Consider the following 27,956-nt stretch of genomic DNA (forward strand, 5'->3'; position numbering starts at 1 on the left):
AAATTGACCAATAGACTGGTATGCATGACCAGTCAAATATATTGTTGGCTGTTAACCAATTAATGGTTAACTGTTAGCATCATTACACTGTAGGAGTACTGATCTGGGAGTATGGCTCTCTCTAAGTGTCTGTGTCTCTCTGTCTCTGTGTAGGAGTACTGATCTGGGAGTATGGCTCTCTCTAAGTGTCTGTGTCTCTCTGTCTCTGTGTAGGAGTACTGATCTGGGAGTATGGCTCTCTCTAAGTGTATGTGTCTCTCTGTCTCTGTGTAGGAGTACTGAGCTGGGAGTATGGCTCTCTCTAAGTGTATGTGTCTCTCTGTCTCTGTGTAGGAGTACTGAGCTGGGAGTATGGCTCTCTCTAAGTGTATGTGTCTCTCTGTCTCTGTGTAGGAGTACTGAGCTGGGAGTATGGCTCACTCTAAGTCTCGAGCGGCCCGATGGGAAGATCACCTACCCTCCGGGGGTCAAGGAGATCTCCAGCAACATCTCCAAGGAGGAGATGGTCCGTCGGCTCAAGGTCAGTAATGTCTCTATTTATCAGCCCTACCACAGCCCTTTAGCCTGGACTGTTCAATTCTGCTCCTGGAAGGCCTAAACACTTTTGGTTTTCATCTCCTTTTAATCAGGGACTAATTCAGACCTGGGACACGAGATGAGTGCAATTAGATACTAAGGGGAAGAAAAAAAACAAGTGTTCTGGCAATTGAACAGCCCTGCTATATCCCTACATTATGATGATTATTATTATTATACTGTGTGTTATTATACTCGAGTCCCGCAAGGATGTGTTCTTGGACCTCCTTTTCAGTTGAACTGTTGAATTTGTGGCCCCATGCTAGACGGACCATGGAGAAGAAGCCCTTATACAGGATAATAAAGATTGACTGTGATTTTCTTGTTTGACTACCTGATTGTTTGATGTGTGATGGTGGTGAAGATGGACATGGATTAAGACGGGGAGGAAGAGAAGGAGCTTTACCTCAACCTGTCAGTCAATCAATGAATCCACCTCTTCTCTTCTCTTCTCTTCTCTTCTCTTCTCTTCTCTTCTCTTCTCTTCTCTTCTCTTCTCTTCTCTTCTCTTCTCTTCTCTTCTCTTCTCTTCTCTTCTCTTCTCTTCTCTTCTCTTCTCTTCTCTTCTCTTCTCTTCTCTTCTCTTCTCTTCTCTTCTCTTCTCTTCTCTTTCTCTTCTCTTCTCTTCTCTTCTCTTCTCTTCTCTTCTCTTCTCTTCTCTTCTCTTCTCTTCTCTCTCTGCAGATGGTGGTGAAAACGTTCATGGACATGGATCAGGACAGTGAGGAGGAGAAGGAGTTGTACCTGAACCTGGCTCTCCATCTGGCGTCTGACTTCTTCCTGAAGCACCCTGACAAGGACGTTCGCCTCCTAGTGGCCTGCTGCTTGGCCGACATCTTCAGGATCTACGCCCCAGAGGCCCCCTACACATCACCTGATAAACTGAAGGTAAACCTCCCTACACATCACCTGATAAACTGAAGGTAAACCTCCCTACACATCACCTGACAAACTGAAGGTAAACCTCGATATAACTAGGACGATTCCACGCCAGCGGGATTAAAAAATATTATTTTTGGCGTATCGATTGTTCTGGCAATTTTCACATAGAAACTTCATTGGGAGGAAGGATGTTTGAAATGCTTTTTACATTTGCATTACAAACCCATTGTTTTGAAAATCATGACGAAAGTGGCTGTTTTTAGGCCCTTTTTTAGACCTATACATGTAAGACCCTATGATCTGTGAACCGTCCATGATACAGACGTGACCTTGCTGTCATCATACTCCTCATAGTGTGTCATTGTAGGAGTGGACACGTTGTTTCATTGTAGGCTACACTTGTGAGGAAAATAAGTTTAGGTTTATTTCATTCCATTAACCAGTTGTCAATTTATTCATTGTCTTTTTGTTTGGAACACTCCTGTCAATCTTGTGTAAGGACATTGCACTTGATTACACATATAGAAGTAGGACTCGTCTACATGGCCTGCGCGTTAATGTAGGCCTATAAATGTGTCCATATGGAGATCTGATACTATTTCTGATTGGCTTAACTCACCATCACCGTGGAGCTTCTCAATTCATGTTTTTCTTCGACCTTAAACAGCCAGTAAACAAAGGCTGTTTTTACATCCTTTGAGAAAGGCTGTTTTTACATCCTTTGAGAAAGGCTTCATTGAGGAACTATTGTCAATTTGGAAAATCTTTCCAGCGCTCTCCCTTTCAATTACCACTCAGCATACGGGGGGGGGGGTGGCATTCTCTGATCCGGTGGAAACTTAATAAAATAGTCCTACCTGATTACTTCTTATCCCTTTGCACAAAATAGCCGAGAGCAGTGTCTGTTTGTCCAGAGCTCACTGGCGCAGGAAACTCTGAGGACACAAAATATTTTCTTCAATGTTACAAGTTTGAGGCAGGACCAAGTTTAATACAATAGTTGCTATTTTGTTCCTTGCAGACGGTCCACATGGGTAGCCAATGTGATTCATAGGATATTTATTGTTATCAGGATATTTTCTACCTGCAGGCTGCTATGTTTTTATTTGTTGGATTTATATAGGCAATTTTTACATAGTTGGCAATAAAGTAACTTTTTTTTTGTGTTTATCATTTTTATTTGGATAGAATTTTGATTAACTAAATGCCATTGATTTTGCGAAATGAAGACATTATTATAAACTGTTCCATGAAAAGCACTCCTGGTGCACACTTGGCACGCAGATCAGTAGAAATGGTATGATAACTTGGCACTCCAAATGGAAGAAGTTGCCGACCGTTGGTGTACTTCAGAAGTGTAACGGCACAATCTGCAAAGGCCGGCAGACAGCGGGAGGAGGGGATCTGGAGCAGGTATTAATGTTCTTCTGGTTAGAGTATATTGATCTCTGGCGCCCTCTTTAGTAATTTGTCTTCATTTTTAAATTCCAGTGCTTAAAGCATCAGACAAGCTCAGTAGCCAACATATATAGTTGATTTTATTCAAACAGGGTGTGTCTATATATGGAACAAATACACATTTTAAAATGTTGACCAAATCGATTGGTCGAAAGAACAGATGACTCTCGGTCGACTAAGTTTTATTTTTATTTTATTATTTTTTTTACGTCGGGGACAGCCCTAAATGACACTAAGATGATGTTTGTATCATGTAAGGTTTACCCATCATATTGTCTTACAGGAAGCATGTATAGGTCTGAAAAGGGTTAAAAATTGCCAATTTCATCATGATATTCTCAAGTGGTTTGTGATACAAATGTTAAAAACATGTCAAAAATCATTCCTCCCAATGAAGTTACTACGTGAGAATTGCCAGAACAATCTGGAATCCCAAAAAGTATTTTCAGCTGGCGATCTCAACTCTTGCCAATTGAGATCGCCACAGACAATAAGGCTAGCCTAGACCCTTCACTCTGTCTTTAGCTACAGTTAGTCAGCCTAAAGTAACACATCCGTGTTTGGTCTGTAGACTGCTTCTAATGGTTATTGATGGTTGTGCGTTCATGGTTGTTATTTTCAGGATATCTTCATGTTCATCACTCGCCAGCTGAAAGGACTGGAGGACACCAAGAGTGCTCAGTTTAACAGATACTTCTACCTGCTGGAGGTAAGTGGTCAGTTTAACAGATACTTCTACCTGCTGGAGGTCAGGGGTCACTTTAACAGATACCTCTACCTGCTGGAGGTCAGGGGTCAGTTTAACAGATACCTCTACCTGCTGGAGGTCAGGGGTCAGTTTAACAGATACTTCTACCTGCTGGAGGTCAGGGGTTAGGGGTCAGTTTAACAGATACCTCTACCAGCTGGAGGTCAGGGGTCAGTGTACTGCTCATTACATATCGTCGCTGGCTGATGAAAACCTCTTATTTCCAAAAGATCAACTTTTCAGGAAAAATAAAAAAATGACCATATTTTCCCATTTAACAAAGCTTCTGAAGTTTCATAATTATTTTGAATCCATTTTCTTGGTCTTAGAGGCATGAAATATTAAGAGTATTTTGAGGGTGAATTACTTTTCAGGTATTTACAACTATACAAAATAATTGGCAAATTGAGTTGAGGTTTTCATCAGCCAGTGACGATTGATGCTTATTAAGATGCATAGAGTGAGATCAGTCAGAGATGGAATATGTACCATATCTCTCTGTATAGTGTTAACCTCTCTCTCTCTGTATAGTGTTAACCCCTCTCTCTCTCTCTGTATAGTGTTAACCTCTCTCTCCCTGTATAGTGTTAACCTCTCTCTCTCTCTCTGTATAGTGTTAACCTATCTCTCTCTCTGTATAGTGTTAACCTCTCTCTGTATAGTGTTAACCTCTCTCTCTCTCTGTATAGTGTTAACCTCTCTCTCTCTCTGTATAGTGTTAACCTCTCTCTCTCTGTATAGTGTTAACCTCTCTCTCTCTGTATAGTGTTAACCTCTCTCTCTCTGTATAGTGTTAACCTCTCTCTCTCTGTATAGTGTTAACCTCTCTCTCTCTGTATAGTGTTAACCTCTCTCTCTATAGTGTTAACCCCTCTCTCTCTGTATAGTGTTAACCTCTCTCTCTCTCTGTATAGTGTTAATCTCTCTCTCTGTATAGTGTTAACCTCTCTCTCTCTCTCTGTATAGTGTTAACCTCTCTCTCTCTCTCTGTATAGTGTTAACCTCTCTCTCTCTCTCTCTGTATAGTGTTAACCTCTCTCTCTGTCTGTATAGTGTTAACCTCTCTCTCTCTATAGTGTTAACCTCTCTCTCTCTCTCTCTGTATAGTGTTAACCTCTCTCTCTCTCTCTCTCTCTCTCTGTATAGTGTTAACCTCTCTCTCTCTCTCTGTATAGTGTTAACCTCTCTCTCTCTCTCTCTCTCTGTATAGTGTTAACCTCTCTCTCTCTCTCTCTCTCTGTATAGTGTTAACCTCTCTCTCTCTCTCTCTCTCTCTGTATAGTGTTAACCTCTCTCTCTCTCTCTCTGTATAGTGTTAACCTCTCTCTCTCTCTCTCTCTGTATAGTGTTAACCTCTCTCTCTCTATCTCTGTGTAGTGTTAACCTCTCTCTCTCTCTCTCTCTCTGTATAGTGTTAAACTCTCTCTCTCTCTCTCTCTGTATAGTGTTAACCTCTCTCTCTCTCTCTCTCTGTATAGTGTTAACCTCTCTCTCTCTCTGTATAGTGTTAACCTCTCTCTCTCTCTGTATAGTGTTAACCTCTCTCTCTCTCTCTCTGTATTGTGTTAACCTCTCTCTCTGTATAGTGTTAACCTCCTCTCTCTCTCTCTCTCTCTCTCTCTCTCTGTATAGTGTTAACCTCTCTCTCTCTCTGTATAGTGTTAACCTCTCTCTCTCTCTGTATAGTGTTAACCTCCTCTCTCTGTATAGTGTTAACCTCCTCTTTCTCTCTCTCTCTCTCTCTCTCTCTGTGTAGAACATTGCGTGGGTGAAGTCGTATAACATCTGCTTTGAGCTGGAGGACAGCAATGAGATCTTTACTCAGCTCTACAGGACCCTGTTCCAGGTCATCAAGTATGTACCACATATACACTCTTCCCTCTCTGTGTCCCCCCCTCTTTCACTCTCTGTGTCCCCCCCTCTTTCACTCTCTGTGTCCCCCCCTCTTTCACTCTCTGTGTCCCCCCCTCTTTCACTCTCTGTGTCCCCCCTCTTTCACTCTGTGTCCCCCCCTCTTTCACTCTCTGTGTCCCCCCCTCTTTCACTCTCTGTGTCCCCCCCTCTTTCACTCTCTGTGTCCCCCCCTCTTTCACTCTCTGTGTCCCCCCCTCTTTCACTCTCTGTGTCCCCCCCCTCTCCATCTACTCAACACAGCCTTGAGGGCTGAATTCTGCAGCAGAGAACTTGGCAGTGAGCTAGTCGAACGAGATCAGAGCAGCTTGTGTGTAGTAACGCTCATGCCCCGCCCACCTGAGGATCTGTTTTCTTTCAGCCATCTATTTCCTGTGTTTGAGAGGGGGGGGGGGCAAAATCCGCTTGTCACTTAAATCTCGCTGGATTAATTGCTTTCATTTTTACCCCTGTCACTCTTTAATACTCTAACTTGTGCCTGTCGTGGAAATGACCGTGGAAATGTTTGTAATGACCTGTGGAACACACCCCGGTAGCGTCTGAAATGGGCTCGGTGGAATACATGGTCTTTCCGTTACGTCGATCACAACGTTAAAAGCTTCGTTTGGGATGTAACGCAGCGGCTCCACACTTCCATCATATTTGTAAATACGCCCAGTGTATTAACGCGAATGAGGCACATTTCATTTTCTTCATTTTTACCTCAGAAGTATTTATTCTGATACCTGATACCATTAGAACGTGTGTATATGACTGCATTCTAAGAAAACAAACGTGAATTCCCAACTAAATCCCTGAAATCCATGAATTATTTCTCCGTGCCAGTAAAATGTTTTATGTGCTGTAATTTAGTCGATATCTGAAGGATTTGAACAATTCAATAAGTTTGGAGTGTCTTCATCCATCGTCCAACTGTTGCATTTATTGGAATTGTCTTTTAAAATACCTTTTTAACTATTGTGATGACTGTTGTGTGTGTTTTATCTTGGTGAATAGAGAGAGGGTAATGGTCTTAGCAATGTGAGTAATGCCCAGATCTAGGATCAGCTAACAACCCCCCCAATCCTAACAGTAACCATCAGGGAGGAAACATACAAAAACTGATTTTACATCAGTGTCTGTTAACTTCATCCTAGTCTGTCTGGCTCTGGATGCTGCTCATTAGTGGGGGGGATGTTGTTACCACTTTTCAACCTCTTATCTCCAGCACAATACCAGTGTCGTCATATGTGAAATCAGCTTTTGTAGAAAAAAATATAATTATATATATATATATATATATATATATATATATATATATATATATATATATATATAAAAATAAAGTAAAAAAATAAATAATGGTACCCGATGACATCATCAAAATGTAAAAACAGTTATTTTTCTAACAGTGAGATTCGTGGCGACGATGGGGGAGAGAGCAAGAAAATACCTTGGGTTTGAAACTCATTTAGAAAAATCTGTTTTTTCTTTTAGTCCTACACTATAAAAATAATTTACGGCAACAAGAAGACACTTAATATTATTAGTAGATGTAACTGATGGTAAGTTCAGGGAATTAATAATACGCATAAAAATGTATTGGATATACTGATAATATTATTCAATATGAGTTGATATATTTTTAGTGAAGCCAACATATTAGTGTTTCGAAAACGCTTCATGTTTAACGTTGTTCACTGTATTTGATCATGTGGCATTTGAACCTACTTTTGTAGGTATTGTGGAGCACAGTGTTCAGCCCACCAGGAGTATTCTACCTGGGGGATGGCCTGTAAGCAGTGTTCAGCCCACCAGGAGTATTCTACCTGGGGGTTGGACTGTAAGCAGTGTTCAGCCCACCAGGAGTATTCTACCTGGGGGTTGGACTGTAAGCAGTGTTCAGCCCACCAGGAGTATTCTACCTGGGGGTTGGCCTGTAAGCAGTGTTCAGCCCACCAGGAGTATTCTACCTGGGGGATGGACTGTAAGCAGTGTTCAGCCCACCAGGAGTATTCTACCTGGGGGTTGGACTGTAAGCAGTGTTCAGCCCACCAGGAGTATTCTACCTGGGGGATGGACTGTAAGCAGTGTTCAGCCCACCAGGAGTATTCTACCTGGGGGTTGGACTGTAAGCAGTGTTCAGCCCACCAGGAGTATTCTACCTGGGGGTTGGACTGTAAGCAGTGTTCAGCCCACCAGGAGTATCTCTACCTGGGGGATTGGACTGTAAGCAGTGTTCAGCCCACCAGGAGTATTCTACCTGGGGGTTGGACTGTAAGCAGTGTTCAGCCCACCAGGAGTATTCTACCTGGGGGTTGGACTGTAAGCAGTGTTCAGCCCACCAGGAGTATTCTACCTGGGGGTTGGACTGTAAGCAGTGTTCAGCCCACCAAGGGAGTATTCTACCTGGGGGTTGGACTGTAAGCAGTGTTCAGCCCACCAGGAGTATTCTACCTGGGGGTTGGACTGTAAGCAGTGTTCAGCCCACCAGGAGTATTCTACCTGGGGGTTGGACTGTAAGCAGTGTTCAGCCCACCAGGAGTATTCTACCTGGGGGTTGGACTGTAAGCAGTGTTCAGCCCACCAGGAGTATCCTACCTGGGGGATTGGACTGTAAGCAGTGTTCAGCCCACCAGGAGTATTCTACCTGGGGGTTGGACTGTAAGCAGTGTTCAGCCCACCAGGAGTATTCTACCTGGGGGTTGGACTGTAAGCAGTGTTCAGCCCACCAGGAGTATTCTACCTGGGGGTTGGACTGTAAGCAGTGTTCAGCCCACCAGGAGTATTCTACCTGGGGGTTGGACTGTAAGCAGTGTTCAGCCCACCAGGAGTATCCTACCTGGGGGATGGACTGTAAGCAGTGTTCAGCCCACCAGGAGTATTCTACCTGGGGGTTGGACTGTAAGCAGTGTTCAGCCCACCAGGAGTATTCTACCTGGGGGTTGCAGTGTTCAGCCCACCAGGAGTATTCTACCTGGGGGTTGGACTGTAAGCAGTGTTCAGCCCACCAGGAGTATTCTACCTGGGGGTTGGCCTGTAAGCAGTGTTCAGCCCACCAGGAGTATTCTACCTGGGGGTTGGACTGTAAGCAGTGTTCAGCCCACCAGGAGTATTCTACCTGGGGGTTGGACTGTAAGCAGTGTTCAGCCCACCAGGAGTATTCTACCTGGGGGTTGGACTGTAAGCAGTGTTCAGCCCACCAGGAGAATTCTACCTGGGGGTTGGACTGTAAGCAGTGTTCAGCCCACCAGGAGTATCCTACCTGGGGGATGGACTGTAAGCAGTGTTCAGCCCACCAGGAGTATTCTACCTGGGGGTTGCAGTGTTCAGCCCACCAGGAGTATCCTACCTGGGGGATGGACTGTAAGCAGTGTTCAGCCCACCAGGAGTATTCTACCTGGGGGTTGGACTGTAAGCAGTGTTCAGCCCACCAGGAGTCTACTACCTGGGGGTTGGACTGTAAGCAGTGTTCAGCCCACCAGGAGTATTCTACCTGGGGGTTGGACTGTAAGCAGTGTTCAGCCCACCAGGAGTATCCTACCTGGGGGATGGACTGTAAGCAGTGTTCAGCCCACCAGGAGTATTCTACCTGGGGGTTGGACTGTAAGCAGTGTTCAGCCCACCAGGAGTATTCTACCTGGGGGTTGGACTGTAAGCAGTGTTCAGCCCACCAGGAGTATTCTACCTGGGGGTTGGACTGTAAGCAGTGTTCAGCCCACCAGGAGTATTCTACCTGGGGGTTGGACTGTAAGCAGTGTTCAGCCCACCAGGAGTATTCTACCTGGGGGTTGGACTGTAAGCAGTGTTCAGCCCACCAGGAGTATTCTACCTGGGGGTTGGACTGTAAGCAGTGTTCAGCCCACCAGGAGTATTCTACCTGGGGGATGGACTGTAAGCAGTGTTCAGCCCACCAGGAGTATTCTACCTGGGGGTTGGACTGTAAGCAGTGTTCAGCCCACCAGGAGTATTCTACCTGGGGGTTGGACTGTAAGCAGTGTTCAGCCCACCAGGAGTATTCTACCTGGGGGTTGGACTGAAAGCAGTGTTCAGCCCACCAGGAGTATTCTACCTGGGGGTTGGACTGAAAGCAGTGCATGTTGCTGAATTAGCCTCTTGTCATTAAGGATGGTGATGGTGGTCTGATCATTGAATGTCATTCTGCCTGACGGTTTTTGATGTTATCGTGATCATTACACCTCATAGCACAACACGCTGCTTAATACTAATGTAGAAGTATACTTTTATTTTCTTCAATCATGCGTACAACATTGTGTAAAATAATCACTCTCTAAATGTTGAATTACCCACAATGCTCTAAAAACGGGCAAGTTGTTAGCAACAACTTAAAATTATTAAGGTGAGTTATTATAATAATGTACTAAATGTATTAAAATAAACATTTTATCTCTTTAATTATCCTCTAAATATATATATTTTTTTTTTGGGGGGGGGGTAAAATGAAAATAACAAATCATTAAAACGACTTGAACACCTTTTTTATTAACTATATGTTTGTGAAATTATTTTTGTCCATTTCAATTCCCCCACAGAATAATTTTTTTACAGTGTATCCTGTGATGTCACAAAGAAAAGTTCAAACGTGGCGAAGTTGCCCTTTTAAGCCGAAGGCCGTATGTATCAAGTGTCTCAGAATAGGAGAGCTGATTTTGGATTAGTTTGACCTTTTTATGTCACAATGAATAAGATTACATGGACAGGAGGGGACCTGATCCTAGATCAGCAATCCTAGATGCTTGATACATACAGTGATGCATACAGTTTACTAGGTACACCCCGTTCACGAAAATGGTTAGCTCCTACAGACAGTGAGTCACATGGCCGTGGCTGGCAGACAGGCATCAAGGCATTCAGCCACTGTTCGATTAAACGTTAGAATGGGCGGGAACGAGTGACAAGAGCGTGCTATGATCTTGGGTTCCGGGCGCGTCCCTTCCCGTATCTAGGAAACGGCTGGCCTGCTGGGCATTTTACACACAATCGTGTCTAGGTTTTACTGAAAAAATGATGCCACAAATGGGAAACATCCAGTCAGCGGCAGTCCTGTGGGCAAAAACAGCTTGTCGATGAGAGATGTTGAAGGAGAATGGCAAAGAATCGTGCGAGCTAACAGTTGGGCCACAAACAGACAAATAACGGCATCTCGGAACGCACAACTCATCGGTCCTCGTCACGGATGGACTGTTGTAGCAGACGACCACACCGGGTTCCACTCCTCCTATCAGCTAAAAACAACAAGAAGCTGCTCCAGTGGGCAGGCGATCACCAACACTGGACAACTGAGGAGTGGAATAACATCACCTGGTCCGATGAATCGTGGTTCCTGTTGCGTCATGCTGATGACAGTCAGGATGTGGAGAAAGCAGCATGAGTCCATGGCCCCATCCTACCTGGTGTTAAACGGTACAGGCTGGTGGAGGTGGTGGAATGTCGTGGGGAATTATTTCCTGGAACACGTTAGAGCCCTTGATACCAATTGAGCAATGTTTTTAACAACCCACCTTGTAGAACCCATTCCCCGAAGAAGTCAGGCTGTTCTGGTGGGGGGAGGGGGGTCTGACTCGGTACTAGATTGGTGTACATAATAAACTGGCCACAGAGTGTACGGCCCCAAGTTACTATAAAGATCTGTGTTTTTTTAATATTTTTTAATGAAAAGTGTTATAGCGACAAAATGTGATTTTACTTGATTCCTGTTTCCGTAGCAACGGGCACAACCAGAAGGTGCACATGCACATGGTGGATCTGATGAGTTCTATCGTCTGTGAGGGAGACAGCGTGTCACAGGAACTACTGGACACTGTGCTGGTCAATCTGGTGCCTGCACACAAGGTACACACACACACACACACACACACACACAGAGACACACACACACACACACACACACACACACACACACACACACACACACACACACACAGAGAAACACACACACACAGAGAAACACACACACACACACACACACACACAGAGAAACACACACACACACACACACAGAGAAACACACACACTGAAAACACACACACACAGAGAAACACACACACTGAAAACACACACACACAGAGAAACACACACACACACACACAATGAAAACACACACAGAGAAACACACACACACACAATGAAAACACACACAGAGAAACACACACACACACACTGAAAACACACACACACACACACTGAAAACACACACACAGGCGCACGCACAAGATGCACGCACAACACACATGCATGTCAATCAATCAAATGTATTTATAAAGCCCTTTTTACATCAGCAGATGTCACTAAGTGCTGTATACACACACACACACACACACACACACACACACACACACACACACACACACATCTAAAACGTGGACTGTTTCACAGACCTGCCGGACACTACTTATTCACACAATGTACACACACACACACTGTTGTATTTAGCCTTAGAGTGTGTGTGTGTTAGCCCGCTGGCTGGAGTGTTGGCTAATCACTGCATCCACTGTCTCTGGTGCTGTGAACCAGCCTGTCTCTATGTTCAGTAATACTGTGAACCAGCCTGTCTCTATGTTCAGTAATACTGTGAACCAGCCTGTCTCTATGTTCAGTAATACTGTAGACCGGCCTGTCTCTATGTTCAGTAATACTGTGAACCAGCCTGTCTCTATGTTCAGTAATACTGTGAACCAGCCTGTCTCTATGTTCAGTAATACTGTGAACCAGCCTGTCTCGATGTTCAGGAATACTGTGAACCAGCCTGTCTCTATGTTCAGTAATACTGTAGACCGGCCTGTCTCTATGTTCAGTAATACTGTGAACCAGCCTGTCTCTATGTTCAGTAATACTGTGAACCAGCCTGTCTCTATGTTCAGTAATACTGTGAACCAGCCTGTCTCGATGTTCAGGAATACTGTGAACCAGCCTGTCTCGATGTTCAGTAATACTGTGAACCAGCCTGTCTCTATGTTCAGTAATACTGTGAACCAGCCTGTCTCTATGTTCAGTAATACTGTAGACCGGCCTGTCTCTATGTTCAGTAATACTGTGAACCGGCCTGTCTCTATGTTCAGTAATACTGTGAACCGGCCTGTCTCTATGTTCAGTAATACTGTAGACCGGCCTGTCTCTATGTTCAGTAATACTGTGAACCGGCCTGTCTCTATGTTCAGTAATACTGTGAACCGGCCTGTCTCTATGTTCAGTAATACTGTGAACCGGCCTGTCTCTATGTTCAGTAATACTGTGAACCGGCCTGTCTCTATGTTCAGTAATACTGTGAACCGGCCTGTCTCTATGTTCAGTAATACTGTGAACCGGCCTGTCTCTATGTTCAGTAATACTGTGAACCGGCCTGTCTCTATGTTCAGTAATACTGTGAACCGGCCTGTCTCTATGTTCAGTAATACTGTAGACCGGCCTGTCTCTATGTTCAGTAATACTGTTAACCGGCCTGTCTCTATGTTCAGTAATACTGTTAACCGGCCTGTCTCTATGTTCAGTAATACTGTGAACCGGCCTGTCTCTATGTTCAGTAATACTGTGAACCAGCCTGTCTCTATGTTCAGTAATACTGTAGACCGGCCTGTCTCTATGTTCAGTAATACTGTGAACCGGCCTGTCTCTATGTTCAGTAATACTGTAGACCGGCCTGTCTCTATGTTCAGTAATACTGTAGACCGGCCTGTCTCTATGTTCAGTAATACTGTGAACTGGCCTGTCTCTATGTTCAGTAATACTGTGAACCGGCCTGTCTCTATGTTCAGTAATACTGTGAACCGGCCTGTCTCTATGTTCAGTAATACTGTGAACCGGCCTGTCTCTATGTTCAGTAATACTGTGAACCGGCCTGTCTCTATGTTCAGTAATACTGTGAACCGGCCTGTCTCTATGTTCAGTAATACTGTGAACCGGCCTGTCTCTATGTTCAGTAATACTGTGAACCGGCCTGTCTCTATGTTCAGTAATACTGTGAACCGGCCTGTCTCTATGTTCAGTAATACTGTGAACCGGCCTGTCTCTATGTTCAGTAATACTGTGAGACCCCTGCTGGTGATGAAAGGTACCGCAGGACACCATTCTCATAATGACAGTATCCGTAACATATATTTTATTTGATTTATTTTTGTTTTCTATAACAAATGATTTACTTAAATGGCTATATATATTTAAAATAAAAGTACAATTAAAAGTGATGAAAAGCCTGTTTCACCTTGTGCATGTCTGTGTATTTTCTTTATGAAACGTGTCTGTTGTAGAACCTGAACAAGCAGGCGTATGACCTGGCCAAGGCTCTGCTGAAGAGGACCGCTCAGGCTATAGAGCCCTACATCACTAATGTAAGTAGACTTTACTGCACCTCTCATCTCTCTCTCTCTCATCTCTCTCTCTCATCTCTCTCTGTCTCTCTCTCTCTCTGTCTCTCTCTCTGTCTCTGTCTCTCTCTCTGTCTCTGTCTCTCTCTCTCTCTGTCTCTCTCTCTGTCTCTCTCTGTCTCTCTCTCTGTCTCTGTCTCTCTCTCTCTCTCTCTCTCTCTGTCTCTCTCTCTCTCTCTCTCTCTCTCTGTCTATCGCTCTCTGTCTGTCTCTCTGTCTGTCTCTCTCTCTGTCTCTCTCTCTCTCTCTTTCTCTCCTCCGTTCCCTCTTAACTTGGGTTTCGGAAGTTGCTCGTGCAATGTGATATTGACAGTTGTTTGTGTACTAATGCTCTCTCTGTGTGTCTCTCTCTGTCTCTCTCTGTCTCTCTCTCTCTCTCTCTCTATGTGTCTCTGTCTCTCTCTCCATGTGTCTCTGTCTCTTGGTGTGTCTCTCTCTCTCTCTGTGTCTCTCTCTCTCTGTGTCTCTCTCTCTATGTGTCTCTGTCTCTCGGTGTGTCTCTCTCTCTCTCTCTCTCTCTATGTCTCTCTGTCTGGCTCTCTGTCTCTCTCTCTCTCTCTCTCTCTCTCTCTCTCTCTATGTCTCTCTGTCTGGCTCTCTGTCTCTCTCTCTCTCTCTCTCTCTCTCTCTCTCTCTCTCTCTCTCTCTCTCTCTGTGTCTCTGTGTCTCTGTCTCTCTATGTGTCTCTGTCTCTCTCTCTATGTGTCTCTGTCTCTCGGTGTGTCTCTCTCTCTCTGTGTCTCTCTCTCTCTCTCTGTGTCTCTCTCTCTCTCTATGTGTCTCTGTCTCTCTCTGTCTCGCTCTCTCTATGTGTCTCTGTCTCTCTCGGTGTGTCTCTCTGTCTCTCTCTCTCTGTGTCTCTCTCTGTCTCTCTCTCTCTGTCTCTCTCTGTGTCTCTCTCTGTCTCTCTCTCTCTGTCTCTCTCTATGTGTCTCTGTCTCTCTCTCTCTGTCTCTCTCTCTATGTGTCTCTGTCTCTCTCTCTATGTGTCTCTCTCTCTCTGTCTCTCTCTCTATGTGTCTCTGTCTCTCTCTCTCTGTCTCTCTCTCTATGTGTCTCTGTCTCTCTCTCTCTGTCTCTCTCTCTGTGTCTCTGTCTCTGTGTCTGTCTCTCTCTCTGTGTCTCTCTCTGTCTCTCTCTCTCTGTCTCTCTCTCTCTGTCTCTCTCTATGTGTCTCTGTCTCTCTCTCTCTGTCTCTCTCTATGTGTCTCTGTCTCTCTCTCTCTGTCTCTCTCTATGTGTCTCTGTCTCTCTCTCTCTGTCTCTCTCTCTATGTGTCTCTGTCTCTCTCTCTCTATGTGTCTCTCTCTCTCTGTCTCTCTCTCTATGTGTCTCTGTCTCTCTCTCTCTGTCTCTCTCTCTATGTGTCTCTGTCTCTCTCTCTCTGTCTCTCTCTCTATGTGTCTCTGTCTCTCTCTCTATGTGTCTCTGTCTCTGTGTCTCTGTCTCTCTATGTGTCTCTGTCTCTGTGTCTCTCTCTCTATGTGTCTCTGTCTCTCTCTCTCTGTCTCTCTCTCTATGTGTCTCTGTCTCTCTCTCTGTGTCTCTCTCTCTCTGTCTCTCTATGTGTCTCTGTCTCTCTCTCTCTCTGTGTCTCTATGTGTCTCTGTCTCTCTCTCTATGTGTCTCTGTCTCTGTGTCTCTGTCTCTCTCTCGGTGTCTCTCTCTGTCTCTCCATCAGTTCTTCAACCTGGTGTTGATGTTGGGGAAGACGTCTGTCAGCGATCTGTCAGAACATGTGTTTGACCTGATCCTGGAGCTCTACAACATAGACAGCCATCTACTGCTGTCTGTACTGCCACAGCTAGAGTTTAAACTGAAGGTATAACACACACACACACACACACACACACACTTCAAGGACAAACTAACTACCTCTCGTTTACTGAATGATAACCTCTATCTCTCTCTCTCCCTCCCTCCCTCCCTCTCTCTCTGCTCTCCCTCTCTCTCTTTCTCTCTGCTCTCTCTCTTTCTCTCTGCTCTCTCTCTTTCTCTCTGCTTTCTCTCTCTCTGCTCTCCCTCTCTCTCTTTCTCTCTGCTCTCTCTCTTTCTCTCTGCTCTCTCTCTTTCTCTCTGCTCTCTCTCTTTCTCTCTGCTCTCTCTTTCTCTCTGCTCTCTCTCTTTCTCTCTGCTCTCTCTCTTTCTCTCTGCTCTCTCTCTTTCTCTCTGCTCTCTCTCTTTCTCTCTGCTCTCTCTCTTTCTCTCTGCTCTCTCTCTTTCTCTCTGCTCTCTCTCTTTCTCTCTGCTCTCTCTCTTTTCTCTCTGCTCTCTCTCGTTCTCTCTGCTCTCTCTCTTTCTCTCTGCCTCTCTCTGCTCTCTCTACCTCTCTCTGCTCTCTCTCTTTCTCTCTGCTCTCTCTCTTTCTCTCCCTTCCTCGCTCTCTGTCCTCTCCTTTCTCCCCCTCTCCAGAGTAATGATAATGATGAGCGTCTCCAGGTGGTCAAGCTGTTAGCTAAGATGTTTGGAGCTAAAGACTCTGAGCTGGCAGCACAGAACAAACCCCTGTGGCAGTGTTACCTGGGCAGGTGAGACAGTGATACTGGCTAAATGCTTTCCTCTTACCTGTTACACCTGTGTGTGTGTGTGTGTGTGTGTGTGTGTGTGTGTGTGTGTGTGTGTGTGTGTGTGTGTGTGTGTGTGTGTGTGTGTGTGTGTGTGTGTGTGTGTGTGTGTGTGTGTGTGTGTGTGTGTGTGTGTGTGTGTGTGTGTGTGTGTGTGTGTGTACATGTTTTACTATACCTGTGAGTACCAGGATATTTAGCTGGTCCTCGCTTGTAAAAAGGCTATTTTAGGGTTAGAATTAGAGTTGGGGTTAAAATTAGGGTTGGGGTTAGAATTAGGGTTGGGGTTAGAATTAGGGTTGGGGTTAGAATTAGAGTTGGGGTTAGAATTAGAGTTGGGGTTAGAATTAGAGTTGGGGTTAGAATTAGAGTTGGGGTTAGAATTAGAGTTGGGGTTAGAATTAGAGTTGGGGTTAGAATTAGAGTTGGGGTTAGAATTAGAGTTGGGGTTAGAATTAGAGTTGGGGTTAGAATTAGAGTTAGAGTTAGGGTTTAGGCTTAGGTGTTAAGGCTAGATTTAGGGTTATATTTAAGGGTAATAGTATTTTTAATTGTTGGTCCCCAAAAAGTTCTCACAAGTATAGTAAGACATAGCTCTGTGTGTTACAGATGCATAGATTCAGGCTTTTAAGGTCATATATATATATATATATATTTTAGAGGTTGTTGTTTGTGTCTTGTCAGGTTCAATGATATCCACGTGCCCATCAGACTGGAGTGTGTTAAGTTTGCCTCCCACTGTCTCATGAACCACCCAGACCTGGCCAAGGACCTCACAGGTAACTATCAATATTATCATGAACCACCCAGACCTGGCCAAGGACCTCACAGGTAACTATCAATATTATCATGAACCACCCAGACCTGGCCAAGGACCTCACAGGTAACTATCAATATTATCATGAACCACCCAGACCTGGCCAAGGACCTCACAGGTAACTATCAATATTATCATGAACCACCCAGACCTGGCCAAGGACCTCACAGGTAACTATCAATATTATCATGAACCACCCAGACCTGGCCAAGGACCTCACAGGTAACTATCAATATTATCATGAACCACCCAGACCTGGCCAAGGACCTCACAGGTAACTATCAATATTATCATGAACCACCCAGACCTGGCCAAGGACCTCACAGGTAACTATCAATATTATCATGAACCACCCAGACCTGGCCAAGGACCTCACAGGTAACTATCAATATTATCATGAACCACCCAGACCTGGCCAAGGACCTCACAGGTAACTATCAATATTATCATGAACCACCCAGACCTGGCCAAGGACCTCACAGGTAACTATCAATATTATCATGAACCACCCAGACCTGGCCAAGGACCTCACAGGTAACTATCAATATTATCATGAACCACCCAGACCTGGCCAAGGACCTCACAGGTAACTATCAATATTATCATGAACCACCCAGACCTGGCCAAGGACCTCACAGGTAACTATCAATATTATCATGAACCACCCAGACCTGGCCAAGGACCTCACAGGTAACTATCAATATTATCATGAACCACCCAGACCTGGCCAAGGACCTCACAGGTAACTATCAATATTATCATGAACCACCCAGACCTGGCCAAGGACCTCACAGGTAACTATCAATATTATCATGAACCACCCAGACCTGGCCAAGGACCTCACAGGTAACTATCAATATTATCATGAACCACCCAGACCTGGCCAAGGACCTCACAGGTAACTATCAATATTATCATGAACCACCCAGACCTGGCCAAGGACCTCACAGGTAACTATCAATATTATCATGAACCACCCAGACCTGGCCAAGGACCTCATCGGAACTATCCCGCCAGCCAGCCAGTTATTCTGTCAATCCGTTAGCCAGTCAGCCAGTTATTCTGTGATGTCATTGGTCAGCCTTACCTAGCAAAAGACTGGTAACTGTTGATCAATCTAGCAACCAACCAGTCAGTCAATCAATCAATTGATCAGTCAATCATGTGAAGCGTTCAGTTATTGATCGGGAGTCAAACTGTCCCTCTTACGTTTCCCAGAATTCCTGAAGGTCAGGTCACATGACCCCGAGGAGGCCATCCGTCACGACGTCATCGTCTCCATAGTAACTGCGGCCAAGAAGGACCTGACTCTGGTCAACGACGCCCTGCTGAACTTTGTCAAGGAGAGGACTCTGGACAAGAGGGTAGGAGTTGGTGTGTTTAGGAAGGAATGGATTCGTATGGGATGTTGTGAACTTCCTAGTGGTCAACGTTTTGCTGTCTGTCTCTCTCCCTTCCCTTCTCCACTCTTCTCCCTACCCCTCTCTCCCTCTTCCCTCTCCCTTCTCCACTCTTCTCTCTACCCCTCTCCCCCCCTTCCCTCTCCCTTCTCCACTCTTCTCTCTACCCCTCTCTCCCTCTTCCCTCCCCTCTCCACCTTCTCTCTACCCCTCCTCCCCTTCCCTCTCCCTTCTCCACTCTTCTCCCTACCCCTCTCCCCCTTCCCTCTCCCTTCTCCACTCTTCTCCCTACCCCTCTCTCCCCCTTCCCTCTCCCTTCTCCACTCTTCTCCCTACCCCTCTCTCCCCCTTCCCTCTCCCTTCTCCACTCTTCTCCCTACCTCTCTCCCCCTTCCCTCTCCCTTCTCCACTCTTCTCCCTACCTCTCTCCCCCTTCCCTCTCCCTTCTCCACTCTTCTCTCTACCCCTCTCTCCCCCTTCCCTCTCCCTTCTCCACTCTTCTCCCTACCCCTCTCTCCCTCTTCCCTCTCCCTTCTCCACTCTTCTCTCTACCCCTCTCTCCCCCTTCCCTCTCCCTTCTCCACTCTTCTCTCTACCCCTCTCTCCCTCTTCCCTCTCCCTTCTCCACTCTTCTCCCTACCCCTCTCTCCCCCTTCCCTCCCCCTTCTCCACTCTTCTCCCTACCTCTCTCCCCCTTCCCTCTCCCTTCTCCACTCTTCTCTCTACCCCTCTCTCCCCCTTCCCTCTCCCTTCTCCACTCTTCTCTCTACCCCTCTCTCCCCCTTCCCTCCCCCTTCTCCACTCTTCTCCCTACCCCTTCCCTCCCCCTTCTCCACTCTTCTCTCTACCCCTTCCCTCCCCCTTCTCCACTCTTCTCTCTACCCCTCTCTCCCCCTTCCCTCCCCCTTCTCCACTCTTCTCCCTACCCCTTCCCTCCCCCTTCTCCACTCTTCTCCCTACCCCTCTCTCCCCCTTCCCTCTCCCTTCTCCACTCTTCTCTCTACCCCTCTCTCCCCCTTCCCTCTCCCTTCTCCACTCTTCTCTCTACCCCTCTCTCCCCCTTCCCTCTCCTTCTCCACTCTTCTCTCTACCCCTCTCTCCCCCTTCCCTCTCCCTTCTCCACTCTTCTCCCTACCCCTCTCTCCCCCTTCCCTCTCCCTCTCCACTCTTCTCCCTACCCCTCTCTACCCCTCTCTCCCTCTTCCCTCTCCCTTCTCCACTCTTCTCTCTACCCCTCCCTCCCCCTTCCCTCTCCCTTCTCCACTCTTCTCCCTACCCCTCTCTCCCCCTTCCCTCCCCCTTCCCTCTCCCTTCTCTCTACCCCTCTCTCCCCCTTCCTTCTCCACTCTTCTCTCTCCCCCTTCCCTCCCCCTTCCCTCTCCCCTCTCCACTCTTCTCCCTACCCCTCTCTCCCCCGTCCCTCTCCCTTCTCCACTCTTCTCCCTACCACTCTCTCCCCCTTCCCTCCCCCTTCTCCACTCTTCTCCCTACCCCTCTCTCCCCCTTCCCTCCCCCTTCCCTCTCCCCTCTCCACTCTTCTCCCTACCCCTCTCTCCCCCTTCCCTCTCCCTCTCCACTCTTCTCTCTACCCCTCTCTCCCCCTTCCCTCTCCCCTCTCCACTCTTCTCCCTACCCCTCTCTCCCCCTTCCCTCTCCCCTCTCCACTCTTCTCCCTACCCCTCTCTCTCCCTTCCCTCTCCCTTCTCCACTCTTCTCCCTACCCCTCTCTCCCCCTTCCCTCTCCCTTCTCCACTCTTCTCCCTACCTCTCTCCCCCTTCCCTCTCCCTTCTCCACTCTTCTCCCTACCCCTCTCTCCCTCCATAGTGGCGTGTGCGTAAAGAGGCCATGATGGGACTGGCTCAGATCTATAAGAAGTACTCTCTCCAGGGAGAGGGGGGCAAGGAGGCAGCCAATCAGATCTCCTGGATCAAAGATAAACTACTACACATCTACTATCAGAACAGCATCGACGACAGGTAGAAGGGGGGACGCTGGGGGGGGATGCTGTGTGTGTGTGTGTGTGACGCTGGGGGGGGGGGGGGGGGGCGACGTGTGTGTGTGTGACGCGGGGGGGGGGGGCTGGGGGCCCGCGGGGGGGGGGGGGGGGGTGACGTTGTGTGTGTGTGTGACGCTGTGTGTGTGAAGGGAAGTCCAGAGCATCAACGACAAGTCTGTCTAAATGGAAAGACGGGTTAGATTACCGTGTGTGTGTGTGTGTGTGTGTGTGTGTGTGTGTGTGTGTGTGCTGGCAGATGTAAAAAGATGATTCTGTTAAATGAGTGTAATGAGAAATGATGGACTCCAACACTGCTGAGAGAGGAGGAGGAGGGGAGAGAGGCTAGTAGAATATAAAGATGGAGAGAGGAGGAGGAGGGGAGAGAGGCTAGTAGAATATAAAGATGGAGAGCGAATCAGAGAGAGAGCATGTTAGAAGGGTGTGGATTGAGACTGAAATAAAATAAAGCTCCCTATATCCCCCTGTAATGTTATAACTCCCTCTCTCGTTTCTCTCCTCTTTACAACCTTTCCTTCCCCTCTCCTCTTCCTCTCCTCACATCCTCTCTCCTCTCTCCCTCCTCACATCCTCTCTCCTCTCTCCCTCCTCACATCCTCTCCTCACATCCTCTCTCCTCTCCTCATATCCTCTCCTCACATCCTCTCTCCTCTCCTCACATCCTCTCTCCCTCCTCACATCCTCTCTCCCTCCTCACATCCTCTCTCCTCTCCTCATACCCTCTCCTCACATCCTCACCTCACATCCTCTCTCCTCTCCTCACATCCTCTCCTCACATCCTCTCTCCTCACCTCACATCCTCTCTCCTCTCCTCACATCCTCTCTCCTCACATCCTCTCTCCTCTCCTCACATCTCTCCCTACTCATATCCTCTCTCCCTCCTCACATCCTCTCCTCACATCCTCTCTCCTCACATCCTCTCTCCTCACATCCTCTCTCCTCACCTCATATCCTCACCTCACATCCTCTCTCCTCTCTCCTCTCCTCACATCCTCCCTCCTCTCCTCACATCCTCCCTCCTCTCCTCACATCCTCTCTCCTCTCCTCACATCCTCCCTCCTCTCCTCACATCCTCTCTCCTCTCCTCACATCCTCTCTCCTCTCCTCACATCCTCTCTCCTCACATCCTCTCTCCTCACCTCATATCCTCACCTCACATCCTCTCTCCTCACATCCTCTCCTCACATCCTCTCTCCTCTCCTCACATCCTCCCTCCTCTCCTCACATCCTCTCCTCACATCCTCTCTCCTCTCCTCACATCCTCTCTCCTCACATCCTCTCTCCTCTCCTCACATCCTCTCTCCTCTCCTCACATCCTCTCTCCTCTCCTCACATCCTCTCTCCTCTCCTCACATCCTCTCTCCTCTCCTCACATCCTCTCTCTCCCTCCCTCCTCTCCTCACATCCTTTCTCTCCCTCCTCTCCTCACATCCTTTCTCTCCCTCCTCTCCTCACATCCACTCCTCTCCTCTCTCCTCTGTCTGTCAGGTTGTTGGTAGAGCGTATCTTTGCCCAGTACATGGTACCTCACAACCTGGAGACTACAGAGAGGATGAAGTGTTTGTATTATCTCTACGCTACCCTGGACACTAACGCTGTCAAGTAAGTCTCCTGTTTCTTCCTCCCTCCCTACCCTGGACACTAACGCTGTCAAGTAAGTCTCCTGTTTCTTCCTCCCTCCCTACCCTGGACACTAACGCTGTCAAGTAAGTCTCCTGTTTCTTCCTCCCTCCCTACCCTGGACACTAACGCTGTCAAGTAAGTCTCCTGTTTCTTCCTCCCTCCCTACCCTGGACACTAACGCTGTCAAGTAAGTCTCCTGTTTCTTCCTCCCTCCCTACCCTGGACACTAACGCTGTCAAGTAAGTCTCCTGTTTCTTCCTCCCTCCCTACCCTGGACACTAACGCTGTCAAGTAAGTCTCCTGTTTCTTCCTCCCTCCCTACCCTGGACACTAACGCAGTCAAGTAAGTCTCACACTTACAATTAGGTCTTGTCCTATTTTCGACTCCAGCTCCCTCCCTACCTTTCAGCTCCCTCTATACTTAACCAATGCTACTGTAATGTACCTCTGCTACTGTAATGTACCTCTGCTACTGTAATGTACCTCTGCTACTGTAAAATACTAATGCTTAGGGCTGTTACAGTAACTGTATACCGTAAAACTTAAATTAATAGCCCAGGTGTTTATTTGCTTAAATCACTGAACACAACAGGTGCTTATTGGAGCCAGGCTTCTATTTCCTTAATCCACACAGCTTTTGCTCATTTGCTAAATGAATTGTTTAATATCATCATTCACTTCCAGCATTTAAATCCATTTCTTAATTTCCTGCACTATAAAGTGTTATCATTTACACTCTGTCACGTTTAATTTGTCTTAGTATGCCTCTATTTAGGAAAAAACTGAATAATTATTCTCTTCTTTGACTGTACATTTTTGGCAGTTCTTACGTTTCCCACTAGAGGGCGATATAACCATTTATGCTGGTTTCTCCTTCCAAAGTTTGAGACGTTTTTGTGTTTGCCAGTTAGCTAACAGTTCTCAGCTGTTAACAGCCAACGGCTAGCAGTTCTCAGCTGTTAACAGCCAACGGCTAGCAGTTCTCAGCTGTTAGCAGCCAACGGCTAGCAGTTCTCAGCTGTTAGCAGCCAACGGCTAGCAGTTCTCAGCTGTTAGCAGCCAACGGCTAGCAGTTCTCAGCTGTTAGCAGCCAACGGCTAGCAGTTCTCAGCTGTTAGCAGCCAACGGCTAGCAGTTCTCAGCTGTTAGCAGCCAACGGCTAGCAGTTCTCAGCTGTTAGCAGCCAACGGCTAGCAGTTTCTTACTGGTGATGAAAACATGCTTTAGTCAGCAGAGGTTCTGTCTCAGCCTCCTCCATACCTAATTAATGCTACTGTAATATGCTACTGTCCTCCTTTAGCAGAGCTTCTGTGTGGCCGACTTACTATATGTTTTAATAGCATTCTCTCCCCCCCCCCTCCCCCCACCCACAGGGCTCTGAATGAGATGTGGAAGTGTCAGAACATGTTGAGACACCATGTCAAAGATCTCCTGGACCTGGTCAAACAGCCCAAGGTACTGCTAAGCAACTGCTACTGCTCCTAATGCTGAATGTTCATATATACTCTGCTACTGAAATGTATTACAACACTAAATATTGTTTCGTTTTTTTCAGTCTGATGCGGGTAGCAAGGCGGTGTTTGCCAAGGTTATGGTGATTACGAGTAAGTCAACTTCACTCAACCCACCACACACACACACACACACACACACACACACACACAACCCTTTGAAGAACCCTTTTTGGTTCCAGGTAGAACACTTTCGGATTCCATGTAGAACCTTTTCCACTGAAGGTTCTACATGGAACCCAAAAAGTTTCTACATGGAACCTAAAAAGATTATTCTATGGGGACTAGGGCTGACCCCAATTAGTCGACTGGTCGATTGTTTGGTCCTTAGGCTGTTGGTCGACCGAGATTGTTTTAGTTGAGTAGCAACAAATATGTAGTTTGTGCCCATCTCAGTGAACTAATCCATTGCGGAGGCCTAGACTAAAAGCCAATTTCTGCTTGATCTGAAAATGTGGTGTGAGGCTCCATATGGAAGGTGTGACGGAATGGCGCTCCCTCCAGAGACACGCAGAGGTCAAATCCAGCTCCGTACCACATTACCATGCACCTCCCAAATGTTGGAACAATGCGGAGGGCTCTGTATAGCTCTGTATTGACATGATTGGTTGACGGTAGGTGGGGGCGGTACATCCTGTAGAAAAGACAAACTCGCTACCTTGACAACAGCTGCACTGCTCCGTGAACTGTGAACGCCCTGACTACTGCTGAGGCTGTATCACCGTAAATGCTGCACGGCCAATGCTGGCGTGGGATTGACCATGTGTCCAGAGGCACAATGCACTTCTCTCTCCAGAATGTTCTCGCTCTCTTGCCAGTTTGTTCACATTCATTGTTTCAGAACTTCATTGTGTGAATTGTTTGATTGTTAAGTCTATATTAATTCCCCATTACATATATCACCAGTAGTATATTTACCGTTAATTCCTATCATTTCTAATCTACAATGTTTGTTACTTTTGTATATATTTTTTATTTTAACCCCCTTTTTCTCCCCAATTTCGATCTTGTGTCATCGCTGAAACTCCCCAACGTGCTCGGGAGGCGAAGGTCGAGTCGTGCATTCTCTGAAATATGTACCGCCAAATCGTGCTTCTTAACACTTGCCATCTTAACCCGGAAGTCAGCCGCACCAATGTGTCTGAGGAAACACCGTTCAACTGACCACCGAGTTTTGCCTGCAGGCGTCCGAACCGCCACAAGGGGTCGCTAGAGCGCGTTGAGCCAAGTATAGACATTTACATTTACATTTTAGTCATTTAGCAGACGCTCTTATCCAGAGCGACTTACAGTAGTGAATGCATACATTTCATATAATTATTTTCCTGTGCTGGCCCCCCTGGTCAAACCCTCCCCTAACCCAGACGACACTGGGCCAATTGTGCGCCGCCCTATGGGACTCCCGATCATAGCCGGTTGTGACACAGCCCGGGAACGAACCCTGGTCTGTAGTGACGCCTGCGCCACACTGCGCCACTCGGGAGGCCCAATATTTATTACTTTGGTTACGGTAATTTCTGTTAATGCATTCAATATTATTATTCCAGTCTTCTGACTGGCCTAACGCACCACCTGTGGAGCTTCTCAAAGTAACGTTTTCTTCAAACGTCAAGCAAACAAAGACTGTTTTTACATCCGTTTAGAATGACAATAGTTCCTCAATGTATCTGAAGTATCTTTCCATAACATTTACATTTTAGTCATTTAGCAGACGCTCTTATCCAGAGCGACTTACAGTAATGAATACATACATTTCATTTCATGCAAAAAAAAAATTGTTTTGTACTGGCCCCCCGTGGGAATCGAACCCACAACCCTCGCGTTGCACACACCATGCTGGCGTTGCAAACACCATGCTCTACCAACTGAGGCACAGGGAAGACTGAAATAGGTTCTGTTACTCATTTTGCGTGCTGGTACTGTTTATATTTAGGTGCAGGAGATCCACAATACTTTTGAGCTAATATTCTATAAGAGGAACAGGAACAGTAGAAAAGTTGAGGTGCCGGTACTCCGCTCCGGTGAGCTTCCTGCCCAAGTCAACCACTGCTTCTTATCCCTAGTGAAAATAGCCTACAGCTGTGTCTGTCCCAAGCTCACTGGCATGGGAAATGCTGAGGGCCCAGACTATTTTATACAATGTTGCATGTTCGCTCGTGCAAGCTTCAGGCCTGACCCAAGTTAATAGTTGGTGCAGTGTTTGAAGTTGGTTGCAGACAGGCCGTGTGTAGCCAATGTAATTTATAGGATATTCATTTAGATAGAATGTTGATTAACCACATGACAATGATTTTGAGATATGAAGACGTTATTGTAAATGAAATGAAACTGTCGTGAGAATTTGCATATGAAAACCGTAACTGGCACGCAGATGGGTAGAAATGGTAAGATAAATTGGCATTCAACATGAGAAAGCTTGCCGACTCCTCGTGTAGCCTATTACCGGCATCTTCAGGAGAGTAATGGCAGAATCTGCGAAGGCCAGCAGGAGAGGTGAAGAGGATAGTTATTTTTCTTCTGGTTATCTAGATCTCTGGTTCCCTCTTGAGGCATTTGTCTTACTTCAGCAAACAGTGCGCTTAAAGCATCAGACAAGCTCAATGTATATAGTTGATTTTATTAAAACACATAGGGTGACTATATATGGAAAAATGCATGTTTAAACATTTGGGCCAATCGATTGGTCGAACGAGCCGATCACATTTGGTTGACCAAGTGTTTTTTTAAATGGGGGACAGCCGAAGAACCTTTATTTTCTAAGTGCACACCCACCACACACACACTCTCTCAACACTAACCCCCCCTGTGTGTATCTCCAGGGAACCTTCCAGACCCAGGCAAGGCCCAGGACTTTGTGAAGAAGCTAGCCCAGGTCCTGGATGATGATGAGCGGATCAGAAACCAACTAGAGACCCTGGTCTCACCGGCCTGCTCCTGCAAACAGGCCCAAGTCTGTGTGGTGAGTAGAGAGAGCGTGTGTGCGCGATTGCGTATGTGTTTTTATTACTTATCCTTCCTTCCTTTTTTTGTTGCTTTTTTTGTTGTTGCTTACGGCACCTGGTATTCCCAGGCAGTCTCCTGTCCCAGTTCTAACCAGGCCCTAACAGGCGTGTTCAGGGTGGTGTGGCCACAAGCATATAATTAGGTCCCTTGGCTCATCTCTGTAACTTCTCAATGGGCTCGGGAGAGGCAAAGGTGGAGTCATAAGTCCTTTGAAACGTGACCCGCCTGGCCGTCCTCTGAAACGTGACCCGCCTGGCCGTCCTCTGAAACGTGACCCGCCTGGCCGTCCTCTGAAACGTGACCCGCCTGGCCGTCCTCTGAAACGTGACCCGCCTGGCCGTCATCTGAAACGTGACCCGCCTGGCCGTCCTCTGAAACGTGACCCGCCTGGCCGTCTCTCTGAAACGTGACCCGCCTGGCCGTCCTCTGAAACGTGACCCGCCTGGCCGTACTCTGAAACGTGACCCGCCTGGCCGTCCTCTGAAACGTGACCCGCCTGGCCGTCCTCTGAAACGTGACCCGCCTGGCCGTCCTCTGAAACGTGACCCGCCTGGCCGTCCTCTGAAACGTGACCCGCCTGGCCGTCAGGATTAAACCCCATGCTGTAATGGCGCCTCAACTGCTGCTCCACCCAGGGCCCCCGTTACTTATCCTTCTACAGAGAGACTTCACTAGGAAGCCAGGCAGTCCTAAACAGCCTAGTAACCTGTTATACTGATGTTTGAGTGTATGTGTGATTATACTGATGTGTGTGTACCAGCCGGTATTAGCGTGTACCTGCCGGTATTAGCGTGTACCTGCCGGTATTAGCGTGTATTCGCTGGCTTTTGGGTGGAATTTCTTGTTTGTTTGTTGAAAAGCTGAATTGTAGTAAAGTAAATTGGCACCGGCCAAATGTCCGGTAGAAGAAGGAAAACAATCCCATAATGCTTTTCAGCCTGTTCATTAACACCAGTCCATGGAAATACATTTGACCGGTCATGCCTATTGGTCTACAGGATAATTTGCACAATTTAGTGGATTTAAATTGGTGCGTGTGTTTATATTTGTTATGTATCTTATTTACCACACGGTCACAGTATACAGAT

At 46.7% G+C, this 27,956-nt stretch overlaps 1 protein-coding gene across 1 annotated transcript in view; it reads left to right on the forward strand.

Annotated features, from left to right (window-relative positions):
• Positions 1–411: 411 nt before the first annotated feature.
• The window catches only part of LOC145850140 (sister chromatid cohesion protein PDS5 homolog B-like), a 66,403-nt gene continuing 38,858 nt past the window's right edge, over positions 412–27,956 (forward strand). Inside the window, 16 exon segments of the mRNA XM_082958303.1 lie at positions 412–438; positions 440–520; positions 1,261–1,464; positions 3,539–3,625; positions 5,421–5,518; positions 11,281–11,407; positions 13,819–13,899; positions 15,617–15,757; positions 16,348–16,463; positions 17,184–17,278; positions 18,535–18,680; positions 20,542–20,693; positions 22,220–22,333; positions 23,728–23,809; positions 23,910–23,958; positions 26,685–26,824. Coding sequence (XP_082814429.1) covers positions 412–438; positions 440–520; positions 1,261–1,464; positions 3,539–3,625; positions 5,421–5,518; positions 11,281–11,407; positions 13,819–13,899; positions 15,617–15,757; positions 16,348–16,463; positions 17,184–17,278; positions 18,535–18,680; positions 20,542–20,693; positions 22,220–22,333; positions 23,728–23,809; positions 23,910–23,958; positions 26,685–26,824 — 1,740 coding nt within the window.

The sequence above is a fragment of the Salmo salar genome, chromosome 11 (genome assembly GCF_965601325.2).
Source record: "Salmo salar chromosome 11, fSalSal1, whole genome shotgun sequence".
NCBI classification, from domain to species: domain Eukaryota; kingdom Metazoa; phylum Chordata; class Actinopteri; order Salmoniformes; family Salmonidae; genus Salmo; species Salmo salar.